The sequence below is a fragment of the Lupinus angustifolius genome, unplaced genomic scaffold (genome assembly GCF_001865875.1).
Source record: "Lupinus angustifolius cultivar Tanjil unplaced genomic scaffold, LupAngTanjil_v1.0 Scaffold_404, whole genome shotgun sequence".
NCBI classification, from domain to species: domain Eukaryota; kingdom Viridiplantae; phylum Streptophyta; class Magnoliopsida; order Fabales; family Fabaceae; genus Lupinus; species Lupinus angustifolius.
Genome location: NW_017727813.1, coordinates 287,726 through 306,223, shown reverse-complemented (window position 1 = coordinate 306,223; position 18,498 = coordinate 287,726). Strand labels below are relative to the sequence as shown.

The 18,498-nt window shown below is 33.7% G+C and overlaps 1 protein-coding gene across 1 annotated transcript in view; it reads right to left on the bottom strand.

Annotated features, from left to right (window-relative positions):
* Positions 1–15,878: 15,878 nt before the first annotated feature.
* The window catches only part of LOC109341212, a 9,573-nt gene continuing 6,953 nt past the window's right edge, over positions 15,879–18,498 (bottom strand). The window contains exon 2 of the mRNA XM_019579065.1: positions 15,879–16,149. Coding sequence (XP_019434610.1) covers positions 15,949–16,149 — 201 coding nt within the window. The 3' untranslated portion in view covers positions 15,879–15,948. The remainder of the gene's footprint in view (positions 16,150–18,498) is intronic.

The following is an 18,498-nucleotide window of genomic DNA, read 5'->3' as shown; positions in this document are numbered from 1 at the left end:
ATAGTGAAGGAAATCTCCCAAGTCAGCCACGAGGCCTGGATGTAGTTTGCAGTGGACAGCAAACGAACCAGGATAGTTCGCGTTAAAGGATTTTTCTCTCTCTCTCTCTCTTTACTGTTTTCAATCGATTATTTGGTATAGTGGATTCAATTGATACATTCTGTTCTTGTGCTATACTGGATGATACTCTGATATAAAATTTGTAAGCTCTGTTATTCGTTCCATTATCGGTTAACTGTTGTACAATTAATCATTTCTGTAATAGCTTACTGTTTCTGTTTAATCGATTAAAACTGTTGCGTTAATCGATTATCCCTGTTCTGTTAATCGATTAAAATTGTTCTGTTAATCGATTAAAAAATTTCTGTTAATCGATTATCTTCATCCTGTAATCGATTAATTAGGGCTGACTCAGCATTAAGTGTTGAGTTTCGAAAAGCGGCTATTCTAACCGCTACACCTATTCAACCCCCCTTCTAGGTGTATTGTAACCACCACTGATACCTAACAAGTTAACCATACCATTTCTTATAAAAGGATGGTATCAAAGAATAAAATGAACAAAAGAATAAAGTTAGAAGTTAACCGTGCCACTTCTTTCGAAGTGTTGGTATAAAGAATAAACCAATAAATAAATGTTAGCTGCGGAAATGTAAATGACATAAAATAAATGTTAGTTGCGGAAATTAAATGACAGAATGTAAATGTTAGTCGCATAAAATAAATGGCAGAAAGTAAATGTTAGTTGCGTAAAATAAATGACAGAATATAAATGCTAGTTGCGCAAAATAAATGACAGAAAGTAATTGTTAGTGGTTAGATTATTATGCAACACTCTTTATTTGTCAAGTAACAATCCATTGATTGGATTGCACTCTTTTGCATGTTATTCCTATGTAGAAAGTTACAAACCATGAATTGGTTTCAACTTATGTTTTTAGGAATCTTTTGATCAACAAATAAAATTTATAATTCAACACTTTACTATGCTACACTTGCATCTCTTTCCAAGATTCAACTGTAGTATAGTATAGGGTTATGTCGAACCAAAGGCAATTGCATTAGAAGAAAATTATATAGGCATATTATAGCAAAAATAATGATTAACAAATTTTTGATGGTTTTTTGAGTTATGATGCATAAAATTTTTAACAAGGAAACGTAAACTAATAATCACAAATTCTTCAGGAGAAAATTGGTTTGAAATTTGGAATTACTTCTAGACTCAAATGATTTTGAAAACATTAACAAGTTATGTGTTATACTTTCGGTTAATTCCATACCCCATTTCTAAATTCTTCATCTAGTGTCCTAGTATGATAAGATGATTTGCAAACCTTGTGTAATACACTAAATAATAGTTAAGTGCTACTCGTCAAAGTAGGTTGTCACACCCTACTTCAGGCTCCATTAACATCATTTAGCGTTGAACATAAGTTGCTTAAAATATATGCTTTAGATGGCAAAATGTAGGTTATACTTTTTAGTTCACTTGTCAACACTTTAAGAAGAATCATTTTGGATCTTTAATTGAAGTTTTAGGTGATCAAGCTAAAACCGCATTAAGAACTTCTTAAAGAATCAAAATTTAACCAAAATTAATAACTTGAATGCATTGTAATCAAAAGATGATACAAATGAAGAAAAGAACTAAAATTACACCATAATCCAAATCAATGTTTGGGAGCATAAGCCGTCTATCCAAGGATGAGATACTTTTGGACCCAAATGAGATTACAAAATTATGTTTTTGTATCTCATTTCCCATCTCCTTTCTCATCTTGAATTCTATGTAAAAATTAAAAAAGTTTACCTAGAACAAGCTTAGAACTGTGACCAAAAAATCTAGAGAGAAGAAGTGTGGAAGAAGAATGTAGAATTTATGTAGAACGAATTATATATGAATGTGTTTTTTGTGTCTTGGAAGAGACCGTCTATTTATAGGAAACTCGTAGCGGCCTGGCTCACCTGCTTGCCCATGCCAGGCACACCAAACCCTTCAGCATGGGTTTGGTCCATGACTAAGCAGCTTAGTCAACTGCTTGGTGTTGACTCACCAAAGCCAGTTGTGAGCTACTTGACCAGGCTATTGTGGGTATTCTGAAAAGTGTTCAGAGGCCTTGGTGCATATGTCAAGTTGACCCATTTTCTGGGTTCAACTCACCAGGATGGTTAGGTGGTCACGCTGAGCTACCTGCTTGAGCAGCGTGTCCTGCTCTGGCCAGATGTGTGGTTCCAACTAGGCGGTCCCAAGGTGCACGTTGAGCTGCCTGCTTCAGCAGGTTGCCTTGTACCAGGCTTGAGTCTAGTCGTTTAAACCTTGTGCCTGACCGAGCCAAGTTGGTGCCGGGTCAGCTGAGCGGTGTTGAATATCCATGCCAGACTACTTAATAGGTAGCTTCATGTTTTTGGTCCATGCTTGTGGCCAAGCACTTAGCTTGCCATGTGTGCATCAAAAGTGGCTTATGTGGACACCTCTTTGCTTGACTATTCTTCTTAAATTTTTTTCTTCTCTTTATTTTTCCTAGAAAATTTCACACAGAGATTTGGAAAATATGTGGACAAAATATATAAACAAAGTATGGCAATTTATCTAAAAAGTGTTGAACTAAGTTGGTTTTGCATGATTTGCATAGGATAAGTGCCATGAAAAGTGTATGAAATTAGGTATTTTTGGCACTTGTTAGCTTGCCTATTATTTTGTGGGTGATAAGGTGATGCTACCTTATGTGTAACATTGTAAAATTCCAAAACCTTGCTTAATTGAGAATTTAAAAATGAGATCCCCCATCACTTATGAGTACTCTTTGTGTTCCAAAGCGGGTAAAAGTATTCTTTTGCAAAAAATTTATAACTGTTTTTCCATCCGCTTTTGGTGTTGCTAATGCTTCTACCCATCTAGAAATATAGTCAACATTACCAAGATATATTCATTTGAAAATGATGATGGGAAAGGACCCATGAAATCAATCCCCCAACAGTCAAAAATCTCTATTTCCAAAATATTTTGCAAGGGCATTTCATTTATTTTCCAAATTCCGCCAGATCATTGGCATGCATCACATTTTTGAACAATATTTTTCACATCTTTAAAAATAGTAGGCAAGAAAGAACCAGATTGGAGAACTTTCACTGCAGTTCTTTCTCCATTGTAATGTCCTCCATATGCTGAATTATGGCAATGCGACAAGATTTTTTGAGCCTCTTTTGAATCCATACATCTTCTAATAATGTTGTCGGTTCGTCCTTTGAATAGGTAAGGCTAGTCCCAGACATAATGATTGACATCTTTGAGAAAATTTTGCCTTTGCTGATAATTGAAGTGATCGGGAATGATTCTTGAGGCTTTGTAGTTGGATATATCAGCCAATCATGGTCTATTATGAATGAGAAATAAATTTTCATCTTGGAATACTTCAACTATTTCTCTTTCTCCTTTCGTGACTTCTTCATTGATTAATCGTGACAAGTGATCTACCACAAGATTGTCTTTTCCACTTTTGTCACGGATTTCTAAGTCAATTTCCTGCAAAAGTAACACCCATCGTATTAACCTTGGTTTGGAGTCAGGATTCTTTAGAAGGTATTTGATAGCATCCTGATCAGTAAAAACAATTATTTTGGCCCCAATCAAATAACTTCTAAATTTTTCCAATGCAAATGCCATAACTAGCAATTCTTTTTCAATTGTGGCGTAGTTAACTTGTGCCTCGTTTAAAACTTTGCAAGCATAATACATTGCATAGAACACTTTCTCCCTCCTCAGTCCTAGAACTACACCAAATGCGTAATCACTTGCATCACACATTAGTTCAAAAGGTAGAATCCAGTTAGGTGCAATTATGACAGAAGCAATTACCAAGTATTTTTTTATCCGAATGCTTCTAAATAGGAATTATCCAAATTAAAAACATAATCTTTAAGGAGAAGATTGCAAAGAGGCTTAGCTGCTTTGGAAAAGTCCTTGATGAAGCGGTGGTAGAATCCAACATGTCCTATAAAGCTTCTTATGCCTTTAACATTTGTTGGTGGTAGCAGCTTCTCTATTACCTCCACCTTTTCCTTATCAACTTCTATTCCCTTTTCTAAAATCTAGTGCCCCAAATCAATTCCTTCAATGACCATGGAGTGGCAGTTTTCCTAGTTTAACACCAAGTTGGTCTCCACACATCTTTCTATCATAATTTCTTGATTCTTCAGGCATCAGTCAATAGAACCTCCAAATATTGAGAAGTCATCCTTGAATATCTTGATGCATTTCTCAAATAAGTCTGTGAGTATTGTCAGCATGCATCTTTGAAAAGTTGCTGGTGTATTACATAATCTAAATGGCATCATTCTGTAAGCATAGACACCGAAAGAACATGTAAATGTTGTCTTTTCTTGATCTTGTGGATTTATAACAATTTGGTTGTATCCCGAATATTTATCTAGGAAATAGTAGATGGCTCGCCTTGATAATATTTCAAGCATCTGATCCATGAAGGGTAGAGGAAAATCAATGAACACCCTCCAAAGCAACAACTCTAGTTGGAATGAGTTCACTGTTATCATTTCAGATTACTGTCATTCCTCCGTTATTTAGCACCACTTGAACATGACTTACCCATTTTCTATCCGAAATGGGGTAAATCATTTCAAGTTCTATCATTTTGACCACTTATTTTTGAACAACTTCTTTCATTGTCGGATTGAGACTACTTTATGGTTGAGCCACTGGTTTGTAATCATTCTCCATCATGATTTTATGCATGCAATAAGAAGGACTTATTCCCTTCAAATCTTTAAGAGTCCAACCAATTTTCCATTAGTTTTTCTCCAAGACTTGTATTAGTTTTTGTTCTTCCAATGTGGAAAGTGAATTGTTGATGACGACTCGTTTGTTGGTGTTGCCTTCTAGGAAGGCATATTTCAAATGCAAAGGTAACTCCTTCAATTCCATTTATTGTTCTTTTCTATCATCCTTGCCTTGATCTTTTTCAGGTTTTGTCAGCAGAGAAATTTGATCATAAGAATGACTTCTGGTTAATTTTTTTTTTTCTCCTTCCTTCAGATTGAGTTCTTGCATCTCCCCTTAGTCATCAGGTTGAGGCTATTATGAGAAACAAATTTCAAGAATATCAATATGAAAAGATTGCCCATTTTCTCTTAGATGATGCATCGCCTTGAAAATGTCAAACTGAATTTCATCATTTTCCACTTGAACTATCAGTTTGCCAATTTCCATGTTTATCCCCATTTTTGCTGTTCGCGTGAATGGTCATCCCAAAATGAGTGGGATTTTCACATCTTCAGAGATATCAATTACAACAAAATCTATAGGATTCAAGAATTTATCAATTCTTACCAATACATCTTCTACAACCCTTTCTGGATACTTGATGGATCTGTCAGCTAGTTGTAGAGACATTCTTCTTGGCTTTAGTTGCAACCCTCTAACTTCTCATTGTGGATAGCGGCATTAAGCTAACACTTGCCCCGAGATCGACAAGTGCTTTGCTTATTGAAACTACTCCAATTGTGACTAGAATAGTCACACTTCCTAGGCCCTTCAGTTTATGAGGAGTGTTGGTTTGAATGATTACACTACAAGTTGCATAACTTCTTTATCTTGATATCTCCTTTTCTTTGAGAGCAGTTCTATCATGAACTTTGAGTATGTTTGCATTTGTCCCACAGCTTCGGCAAATGGAGTGGTGATTTGCAACAATTTGAAGATTTCCATGCACCGAGCAAATTGCTCTTCTTTTTTGGCTTTTGATAGAACTGTGCGATAAGGTATTTCTTTCAAAATTGGTGGGTATGGTTTTTCTTCTTTTTGCACCCCGCTTCTTTTTTATGTATATTTTTTTCTTTTTCTTGTTCTCTTTCTTTTTATATTTCTTTTTCAATAACCCTTTCCACCATTTTTAAACTTCTGCTTGTAATACTTTCGCAATATTATGAAATAGTTGAATGATGTTTAGCTATGTTCCTGATCTGATCCTCCATATTTTTAATAGCATCATCTGTGATCTATTGATGCCTGATGGTGGTCTTCATGAATTGCTCTAGTATTTCCCCAAGTTTATTTTGAGATTGGTGAGATGTTTGTAGGTAGTTGATAAAATATATTGTCTTTAGCTTAGCACAATCGTGACATCAAAAGTTTTGTTCCTACTCCAAATGATTTGGTAATTCTTGTAACTTTTGATGCACCTTGTTCAGCTTCTGTTGAAACTCCTTTATGAAATTGTTTAATTCAGTTTGGTTGTCAAGATGTTGGTCCATTTTCCTGAAATAAAAACACAGAAAAGGAAATCTGTCTATTTCCAAAGAAATATTATTAAGAAAAGTAATTAGGCTACAATATTTATAATTTACATTTTTATACAAATTTAAAATTAAATTTTTACAAAAAGTAAAGAAATTTTATTATGCACAATTATTAATGGTAAAATAAACTATATAAAAAATTTCTATAATAAAGAAATTCCTCGGAAACGATGCCAATTTGTTGAAAGCAGATTTCTTCACCGAGAATTCCCCCCTTGTCACTTTGTTGAAAGGTTTTCCTAGTTGCAAGTTTATTTAGTTAGTTAGATTGATGAGTGATGAACAATTTATTTAATTAGTGACTTTGTTTATGTACTCCTTTTTTGGTTCCTTTTAACCGTACCATAAAGGTCAGTCTCATTTTATGAAGTTAACCATACCATTTCTTACTAAAGGTTGGTATCAAAGAATAATAAAATGAACAAAACAATAAATTTAGTAGTTAACCATACCACTTCTTTCAAAGGGTTGATATAAAGAATAAAAGAATAAAGCAATACAAAAATGTTAGTTGCGAAAAAGTAAATAACACGACGTAAATGTTAGTTGCAGAAACAAATGACAGAAAGTAAATGTTGGTTGCGGAAAGTAAACGTTAGCGGTTAGATTATTATTCATCACTCTTTTATTGTCAAGTGAAATCCATTGATTGGATTGCACTTTTTGCATTTGTATTCCTATGTACAAAGTTACAAACCATGAATTGGTTTGAACTTATGTTTTTAGGAATCTTGAATCAACAAATAAAATTTATAAGTTAACACTTTATTATTTTACATTTGCATATCTTTCAAGCTTCAATTGTAGTATAGTATAGAGTTTTGTCGAACCAAAGGGAGATGCATTTATTAAAGAATTATAGCAAAAATAATGATTCACAACTTTTGGGGTTTTTATGTTATATTGTTGCATAAAAATTAATAAGGAAACATAAACTAATATTCACAAATTCTTGAAGAGAAAATTGGTTTGAAATATGGAATTATTTCTAACTCATTGATTTTGAAAACATTAAACAAGTTATGTGTTATACTTTGGTTAATTCTGAACACCAAGTCTTTAACTCTCCATCTAGTGTCCTAGTATGAAAAAGATGATTTTCAAACCTTATGTAATACACTAAATAATAATTAACTGCCACTCGTCGGAGTAGTTTGTCACACCCTACTTCAGGCCCCGTTAATTTTATTTAGCTTTGAACATAAGTTGCTTAAAATAGATGCTTTGATATGGCAAGTGAACTAAGATGTAGGTTATACTTTTTAGTTCACTTGTCAATATCTTAAGAAGAAGCATTTTTTAATCTTTAAATCAAATTTTAGGTGATCAAGCTAATATTGCATTAAGAACTCCTTAAAGAATCTAAACTAACCAAAAGTAATATCTTGAATATATTGAAATCAAAACATGATACAAATGAAAAGAAATAACATTACACCATAATCCAAATCAATGCTTAGGAACATGAGCCATCTATCCAAGGATAAGATGCTTTTGGACCCAAATGAGATTACAAAATTAACTTTTGCATCACATTTTCCAAATCGTTTCTCCTATTGAATTATAAGAGAAAACAACAAGAAATTACCTAAATTTAGGTTGAAACTGTGGTGCCAAGATGAGAGAATTCTAGAGAGAACTTTTTGTGGAGAGAAGAAGTGGATAATGGAATGTGTTATGAATGTGGAAGTGGGCCTCTATTTATAGGAAACGAGGGCAACGCCTGGCCCTCATGGTCCACACCAGGTGCACTAACCAAACCCTTCAGCATGGGTTTGGTCCCTTGTGCAAGAAGATTAGTCAGCTACTTGTTGATGACTCACCCAAGCTACTTGTTAGTTGCTTGACCAGACTATTGTGGGCTATTCTGAAAAGTGCTCAGGGGCCTTGTCAAGTGAGGTCATGCATGATGTAATTGTTGCTTGGTGGTGAAGTCAAGCTGACCACTTGTTGGGTCCAGTCTTTCAAGCTGCTTAGGTGGAACTACTCAGCTGCCTGCTTGAGTAGGTTGGTCAGGCCAGGTATGTGCTTGGTGAGCAGGTTGTCTTGTCTGGTCAGGTGTGTGGTTCCAGGCTGGGTGGTCTAGGTGCACGTTGAGCTACCTGCTTCAGTAGGTTGGCTTGTGTCAGGCTTGAGTTTGACTATGCCATGCTTGTGTCTGACCGAGCCAATTTGGTGCCAGGTCAACTGGATGACCATGTTGTCCACGCCAGGTTGCTTAGTGAGCAGGTCATGTGTGCATCAAATGGGGCTTATGTGAACACCTCCATCCTTGACTATTTTTTTGAATTTTTATTCTCTTGACTTTTTCCTAAAAACTTCACACAAAGATATTGAAATGAGGTGGACAAAATATACAATCAAAGTATGACAATTTATCTAAAAAGTGTTGAATTAAGTTGGTTTTATATGATTTGCGTAGGATAAGTGCCATGAAATGTGTATGAAAATTAGAGATTTTTGGCACTTATCACTCATATTCATACGGATCTTTTGAATATACTGATCAAGAAAGATTTAGTTGTTTGTTTACCCAATATGAAATTTACTATAGACAAACTATGTAGTGCTTATCACAAGGGTAAACAAACAAAGCCTTCTTTCAAACACATGCGTAGTTACTACACATGGACTTATCTGGTCCCTCTTAGACAAAGATTTTTGGTGGTAACTATTATACTCTTGTGTTAATAGACGATTTCTCAAGATACATGTGGACTTTGTTCTTAGTACACGAGAATGAGGCGTTTAATTCCTTTGGAAAATATGCTAAAAGATTACAAAATTAAAAATCTTTGAAAATTGTTGCTTTAAGGAGTGATCATGTGGGAGAATTTCAAAATGCTTCTTTTGAGGAATTATGTCACGCTCTTGGTATCACTCACAATTTCTCTTCTCATAGAACACCTCCAAAAAATTGTGTTGCAGAGAGAAAGAATAGGTCTTTCGAGGAACTAGCTCGTACCATGTTAAAGGAGACTAATCTCCCAAAGTATTTTTGGGCTGATGCAATTAGTATGGCTTGTTATGTTTCTAATCGAGTTCATATAGGACCAATGGTAAAGAAAACCCCCTACGAACTCTTCAAAGGTAGAAAACCAAATATTTCTCACTTGCATGTATTTGGTTGCAAATTCTCTATCCTTAATAATGGTAATGATAACTTGGGTAAGTTTGATTAGACTTTTGATGAGACTAATTCCTCTACGGAAAAAAGTTCATTATAGATGATGATGACTTACCGAGTTCTTCCTTAGAAAATTCCAATTTTGAATCTACAACCAACATGGAGTAATTGAAAATAGATTATGTTTACCTTCACAAGAAGAGTATATTCATTATGATTTACCTAAAGAATGGAGAACTCATCGATATCATCCTATCGACAACATCGTTGGTGATATAAGTAAGGGAGTGACCACTAGCCTTAAGTTGAATGATGCTTGTCTAAACATGGCCTTCGTCTCTCAAGTTGAACAATCCAAGATTGATGATGCAATCAAGGATGAACACTTGATTCTTGCTATGCAAGAAGAACTCAACCAGTTGGTGAGAAACGAAGTTTCGGAACTTGTTTCTAGACCTAAGGATAGGCATGTTATAGGAACACATTGGGTCTTTCGAAATAAATTAGATGAAAATGGAACTACCTTAAGAAATAAATCAAGACTAGTAGCCCAAGGATACAATCAAGAAGAAGGAATAGATTTCGATGAAACCTTCGCTTCGGTAGCTAGACTTGAAGCCATTAAATTATTGCTAGCTTATGCATCTTCTTTGGACTTTCAATTATATCAAATGGACGTTAAAAGTGTCTTTCTGAATGCTTAGATTCAAGAAGAGGTATATATCGAACAACCTCCAGGGTTCGGAGATGACAAACATCCCTCTCATGTTTATAAACTTAAATAAAACTCTATATGGCTTAAAGCAAGCTCCACGTGCTTGGTATGACCGTCTGACAAGCTTTTTACTTGTAAAGGCTTTACCAAAGAAAAGGTTGATAGTACACTGTTTATTAATAAAATAGATCATCATAAGCTATTTGTACAAATATATATTAATGATATTATTTTTGGTTCCTACTAAAGATCTTCTTCACAATCAACGTAGATGACTGTTTGCATCATTACTATTTTAGTTACATCATAATTCTAAAAAAATTAAATCATTCACAACTTAGCGATATGGAACTATAATTGATGTATGCATTTAAGCATAATGTCCTGATAAATTGGACATTGACGGTATTGAGACAAATGTGGGCCTTTAGAGGAGATTTTGGTCCCTTACCTTATGTTATCATCATAACTACCATTTTTTAGCATTTTGGTGTATCTCTTGCTGTAGATTCGAAGGTCGTAGTTTATGCTCAGTAAAATAAGATCGATGTGGATGTCATCCAAAAAATGGGATTATTTTGAGATACTAGTGATATGATCTATAAGCATCATACTAATCATCACAGTACTCATTCTAAAAATATCTCTACTGACCCTCCTATTCAATAACCCTCTTCATTCTACGCTGAGTTATCAGCGTCTAGTTCCATGCCTTCCAATTAAACAGTTATTGACGAGTTATTCTCACTTCAAGGCTACACCACCACAAGGATGGATGCTCTAGATGTTGTGAATCAACAAGTTCTAGAAAAACTTCGTAGATTGTGAAATCAATTGGATTATATGGATTTGGATGCTGAGCCTATTGAGTCAGAATCGTAAAGTAGTTTGACTAGGATTTACTTAGTTTGTTTGTTTTGTTGTTGTTGTTATTGAACTCGTTGAATGTTATTTTTTGTCTTTGACTTTAGTTGTTATTTTATGTGATGTATGAACAAATTATACTCTCTGTATTTGCAATGTTATGGTACTTTAACTTAATTTATCATCGTATAGCGTGTGCAAATATTTAAAATGTAAGACTGAGAGGACAACTAAGAGGGGATGAATTAGTTGTCTTAAATCTTTGTCAGGTTTTTCTGCAATTATTAGAGTTAGTAGCAGTGGAAAAAGTTATGTAGAAAAATATCAAACATATTTAAAAAGATAAGGGACAAGAGAGTACTCAGAGATTTTTACATTGATTCACCTTCTTGTCCACTGAAGGTTACATCCAGTACTTTTGTAGCATAAGAGATTTCTTCACTAGATATTAGGAGTAGCAATTACAAATTCTCACCCCGAGATTTCCTTGTACCTTACTCACTATCTAATCCCTATATCACTCTTTGGAAAACAACCTTTCCAATTGACTCTATCCCCTTTCTTATCACACCCTTGTGAAAGAAATTAATTCAACAATTTCAATGAAGAAAACTTTAACTATGGCAGGGATTGCCTTTACAAGATTTGAAACTATGAACTCTTGCAATCCAATAAGTCTTTATACACTTTAGTAATAATGCTCAGTAAGTTTAAATAACTTTGAAACAACACTTAAGGAAAATTTAGAAAATATATTCTGAAAGTTAAGAATAAGTTGCAGACAGTGCAGAGCAAGTATTTCAGAAAAGTTTAGATTGTGTATATGAGTTGTGTATTATGAATTATGAGTTTCAATGCCTTTAAATAGGCTTTCCAATCAGCCATAACACCTCTATGAAAAGGTAGGATTCGATTGGAATGAGGGAGTGAAAGTGTGTGCAGTTTGAATATGAAAACTAGTGTAACAACTCTTAGTAATTGATTACGGCCTCGACGATATCGATTACCAATACATTAAGTCCAACTAAGTAATTGATTAATCGATTAGTGTAATCGATTATCCAAATGATGTAATCGATTACCCAAACATTTTGTCCAATTGAATAACTGATTGTCACACAGTGTTATCGGTTACTCAGAAGATGTAATCGATTACCTAAATATTATGTTTAACTGAATACCCGATTACTACAATGTATAATTGGTTACTCAAAAGGTTCTAATTGATTACCATGTTCAGTTTTTGTTGGGTAACTCGTTTCTCACTCATGTAACCTGTTACTTAGTTCTAGTAACTTGTTACTTAGTTCTGAAAAACTGTTACTTAGACACAGTAACCTCTTACACATTACTTTGAAAATTATTTTCTTTTATACTTATGGTTTTCAATTTTCTCTTAAAATACTTTTGAGCATTACTACTATTTGTATATAATAGAGTATAAGGATAGAAGTACCTATAGACTTAAATTCTAATTCCTTGAAGCTTTATATTCACTGTGTTCATAAGTATTCTTCCTTTTCTTCACTATGTGATGTTGGTATCTTCTTCAAAACTGCGCCAAGGTCATGAGCAAGATCTTCTTCACATGAAAGTCATACTATATCTTTTAACTACATTATGATCTTGGCTTCAAAATAAGCCAATATATATAGTTGTATATAATGTGTTGGAGACCTAGATTTTCCTTCAATTTGATGGAGTCAAAAGGGGGAAAAAGTTGGAGTTTGTACTTTTTCTGTACAAAATTATTTTAGGCACAATAAGGTGGAGCATACAAGATAAGCGGAGCATACATAGTAAACAATGTCAAAACTTATGGAGTATGTTCATATGCTGATCTTAGAAAAACTACAATTTTAAAAAGTGCTGGTTTGTCATCATAAAAAATAGGGAGATCGTGAAGAAGATCATACTCCTGACCTTGACACAAAGTCTTGTCCAATCAAAATATTTGTAAGGAGCAACAAAGCATCAAAATTAGGATATAATTTCATATGCCTCAAATGTGGAAAACTCGGATACAACAACGTATAATGTTTGGCCCTATTAAAGAAAAATACATTCAAGGGAAAATAGAGAATAAGATAAGAAGAGCTAAAATAGTATGGGAAGACAACGATGTTAGTTCCAACTAAGAACCACATAATGCAGAGAAAGCACATCTTTTTGTGATGGCCTCACACCAGTCTGTTGATGAAGAGGTTAATGATTCTAAACGAAATGATAAAACTTCATATCATGAATTAAAAAGTGCTTTCTATGAAATTCACAAGGAAAAATTTCGACTTTCAAAATTGTGCTTAAAACAAAAGAATGTTATAGATGTTCTTGAAAGTCAAAACAAAACCTTGAAAATGATATGGATATATTAAAATCAAAACTAAATGATGAATGCATAAAATTTCTAAAATGTGTTACTCTTGAATCAAAAACAAATTCCTTAAATCAAGAATTAAATGTTTTCAAAAGAGTATAAATAAGTTAGAGAATTCATTGTGTAGTCAAATGCATACAAATGACCGTGGAGGTTTAGGCTGTACCAACAATAGTCAAACTAGTGGAACCAAGAAAATAATTTCCATAAAGAAAATATTTATTCCATGCTGAAGCATGATAAAGAGACTTATGGTAAAAATTATTTCTAAATTTCTACGCGAGTGATAAATTACAAACAACCAACATGTTTCTACTATAACTCTATAGAACACACACCTAATACTTCCTATATTATAAAATTTGGTATATCAAGTGGCCAATATATATGGGTTGAGAAAAGTGGCAACCGCAAAGGACCCAAATAATATTGGGTAACTAACAAACACTTTGAATTGTTTTGTAGGAGTACTTGAAAGCCATAAATGAAATATGATATGTAGATAGTGTTGTTCAAAGTACTTTCAATTTTAACTCCAACGGACAAAGGATTTGTCACATGCTGAGATAACAACAAATGAAAAATCCTTAGAGTTGGTCGAGTTGGTAAGCCACCGTCTACTATTATTGATGCTATCTTATATGTTGAAGGCCTAAATCATAATTTACTTAGTGTAAGTCAATTATGTGATAAAGGCCTTATTGTGATTTTCAACTCTCAGTCATGCATCGTAAAAGATAAATTGACCCATGATGCAAAGCACATAGGGAATAAAATAAATTTCATTTACATGACTTCATTAAATGGCATTTCTTTAAAAGTTAAATGTGTAAAAGTGAATACTGATGATGCATGATAATGACATGGAGAATAGCTCACATGCATATGGACCATATAAAGAAATTAATTAAGCATGAACTTGTAGTAGGTTTTCCAAAAATAAAATTTATTACAGAAAAATTATGTCAGGCATATCAAAAGGCAAAAAAACTAAAGTGTCATTTAAACTTAAGGTATAGTATCTACTACTAGGCCATTACAATTAAAACCTATGGATTTGTTTGGTACATTTAGGACTAAATATTTTGCTGGTAATTATTATGATCTTGTGACAGTTGTTGACTATTTAAGATTTGCCAGGATACTATATTTGGTACATAAAAATATGGCATTTCATGCTTTTAGAAAAGATACAAAATGTGTTCAAAACGAAAAATCTTTGAAAATCTCTTCTATTAGAATGGATCATGGAGGAGAATTTGAAAATGCCTTGTTTGAAGAGTTTTGTGATGAACATGGTATATGACACAACTTTTCAACACCTAGAACACCACAACAAAATGACATTTATAAGTGAAAAATAACATACTAGAGAAACTAGCTAGAACAATGCTGAATGAAATGAATTTGCCTAATTATCTGTCATGATCTGGTTAGCACTACTTGTTATGCTTCTAATCGTGTTTTAATCAGACCTACTTTAAAGAAAACCCCCTATGATCATTATTGGGGAAGAAAACCTAATATTTCTCACTTGCATGTATTTGGTCGTAAATGCATTGTTCTTAACAATCGAAAAAACAACCTTGGTGAATCTGACGCTAAATCTGATGAAGGAATCTTCCTTCATTATTATCTTACAAGTAAAGCATATAGAATTTTCAATAAGAGAACATTTTCCATAGAAGAATATATGCGTGTTCCCTTTGAAGAGACTAACACCGGTAAGGAGCAAAAAGTTATTATTCATAAAGAAGAAGATGAAAGGAATTTACCGTGTACTTCAAAAAATGATGTTCCAATTGAAGAAGAACATAATGACTTATACCATGTGAAGCACAATGAGGACATACCTCAACTAGAAGAGAAAATTTATACTGATCTACCAAAATAATAGAAAACTCATAGTGTTCATCCAATAGACAACATCATCATTGACAAAAATATTGGTGTTTCTACTCGTCTTAATCTTAATGATGAATATCTTAATATGGCTTTGTTTCAGAAATTGAAATATCTAGAATAAATGATGCTATAGATGATGAGATGAGCATTGGATTATTTCCATGTGTGAACACTCAATTTTGTCCGGCTTATTGTTAAATTGATAAAAATACATAAAAATTCAAAACAATAAAAAAATCACAAAAATAATATTTTTAGATACTTGAAGTCAATTTCATCATCTTTATATATTCAATTCTTAATCTTCAAGCACAAAACCTTTGATTCTATATGGTGTTATTTTTAATAAAAAAAATTGTTTCAAAACCATTGAGCGCATAACTTTACTACGACCAGAAAGGATTTCATTACCCCTCATTCAGTTAAAGAAACCAAAAGTCACCATTATTTGAAATGTTTGTTTTGTTTTGAGGATCAATTATAATGATAGCAAAGTCCAAACATTGTCTACAAAACTAGCTGTTTGTAACAGAGCATTATTTACAACAAAACTCAAGACCCCAAGCATTTTTATACCAATCAGAGCTCCCATGCGAGCTAATTACAAATAGTGACGTTTATCCTTAACCAATAAGAAAATCAAATTCAACATAAATATATTGGATAATGACACTTGAAGGACATGTCACTAGAATCAAATATTATGGGGTCCACAATCTGCTCAAAGTTATTAACAATGAATCTGACATAGGGGTATGGTACGTGGCGAAGGTGGTTATAAAACAGCAAAAGGAAAAAGGAAAGGGGTAGATTTGACAGGATCGGAAGCCAAAGAATCACCAGTACCTGCATAAAATCCCACTGATTAATAACTGAAGTTGTATAATAATATCCCTTGAAATTAAAAGCAATAATTGACATCATCGGACAAGAAGAGGCAAACCGAAATTTACTCTCAAACAGTTACAAATTGAAGCATCAATATTCATAAAAAGCAATATTCATGGAGAAGTTTTAAATAGAGCAATCAGAAAATGAAAGGATGAGGAACGTTACTCTTATTCTTGACAATCCAAAAGGTAACACATAGAATCCCCAACCAGTATAAAGAGAAAGGCATACCATACAATAAAAAAAAGGAGAGAAGACACTTGATACAAGGCAGCTATATTTATACATAACCCGTCACAACTCAGCAAAAGGAGAGAGGCCTAAAAGAGCAAGAGGAGAAACCATACTACCATCCATAACACATGGCACATACAAGAGGGAACAAATCAGAGAGATTTTAGTGAAAAACAGAGAGCATACACAAAAGAGTTTCAAAAAACAAAAAAACCAGATTACGCATACATAGTAAGAGGGCATCAAGAGTTCACGTATCTTACACAACATTCAGAAAACAAAGATAGAGAAAAGAGAACATCTTGGAACAAAGATTCAACACGCAGAAGGATAAGGGAACAAAACATAATCCGGTAAATCACCCATCCTATTTATTCAAGTTCTAGTAAACATAAATGAACCTTACTCATTGCGAATCATATATCCTTATGCTCATATCACTAACATAAGTCGAGGGTTTACTTCCTAATGATTTTTTATATATTCAAATAACATAATGAGCATAGTTATGATAGTTCTAATATGAAGAAAACCATGATTTTTTACTAGTGCAATACTAACATAGCAGCCATAACAAGTCTGGAACTAAATAGTATAGCCCTTTGGATATTAACGTGTTCTGTACACATCTAATTAAAAATCATACAAAAAAAACGCATATTTTTCATTCATTCGGCTTCAACAGAGACGTATATATCAATATGAAGTATACGATGCAGCGATATAATATTAAGACATAGGGTTCATTTCTGGATAATCTTTAGCCTAAATCGGTTATGTATGACAAACCAGTTTCGTACTGTAAAAAAATCAAATAGCAGAAGGGGTAATTTTCTTTCCGAAACCCCTACCGAAACCCCTCGCTTATGTCGATTCAGAACCACCGTGAACCGCCATGCAAATAGAACCCATTAACGCCCAGAATGAAGAGGGCGCATACCTGAACCTCGAACCACCGTAACCCATCGGAAGGAGCCATTGTGAACCACCCGATTTGAATTCGGGGTAGGGGCATCGAGACCACAGCGTAGTCAAGAAGCCTTAGAGGATTGACATTATTGTCTTCCCCCATCAATGCAAAACCGACATCGAATATGATAAAAATGGAGTTAGGAATTTCGATTCCCCCTTTACTGCGAGGGAAATGGAGAAGAAGAACTCGTGAAGAAGAAGGAGATGCATCATGTTGCTACAATCAGCCCCGTTTCGTTACCACCGTGAGTACACTTCCAGTGCCGCCGATTGGAAAGAAAGAAGAATACGGATTTCACCCTCTGGCCCACCGCGTGAGAGAAGATGAGGATGAGGGTTTTCACCTCTTGATGTGTGCGATGACAACCGTGACCCCCCTCCTAACATCCTTGAACGTGAACCTTGTTCATTATCATCAAGAGGGCAAAAGAAAGATAGAAGACAAGCCAAGGGAGAAGCAGATTGAAGAAGTAAAGGACATTATGGATTTTGGGATTTTGGGTTCTAAAAGACCCGTATGCCACACCCCTGCACTTTTTGTTTTATTTTGCTTTTAATTTTATTTGTGTTTTATCATATTAATCGTTTTTTATAATCTTTTGTTATGCTTAATTCTATATATAATTAAATCCAAGCAATCTTATCAATTAATATATAATCAAATCCAAACAATCTTATCAATTCATATATAATTGAATCCAAATAATTCTTACCATCCAATTCTCTATATAATTAATAAGCTATTTTATCATTCAAAATTCTATATATGTAAATAATTATAAAAATATTAATTATGGAATTTTTATAGTAAGGTTATGGTTCGAGTCGTCTCTAACTTCTCTGAGAATGGGAAAAAGGTCTACGACCAACACCGTCTCTAAGCTACTAAATTTCTTATATAAAAGTGATTCATAATAGTTGTATCACCTAATTTCATATAGTGTCCCTAACTATTTTATCACCAAATTAATCATGGAAATTTTATAGTAAGGTTATGGTTCGAGTTGTCTCTAACTTCTCTGAGAATGAGAAGAAGGTCTACAACCAACACCGCACCGTCTCCAAACTATTAATTCTATATGTATAATTAATAAACTA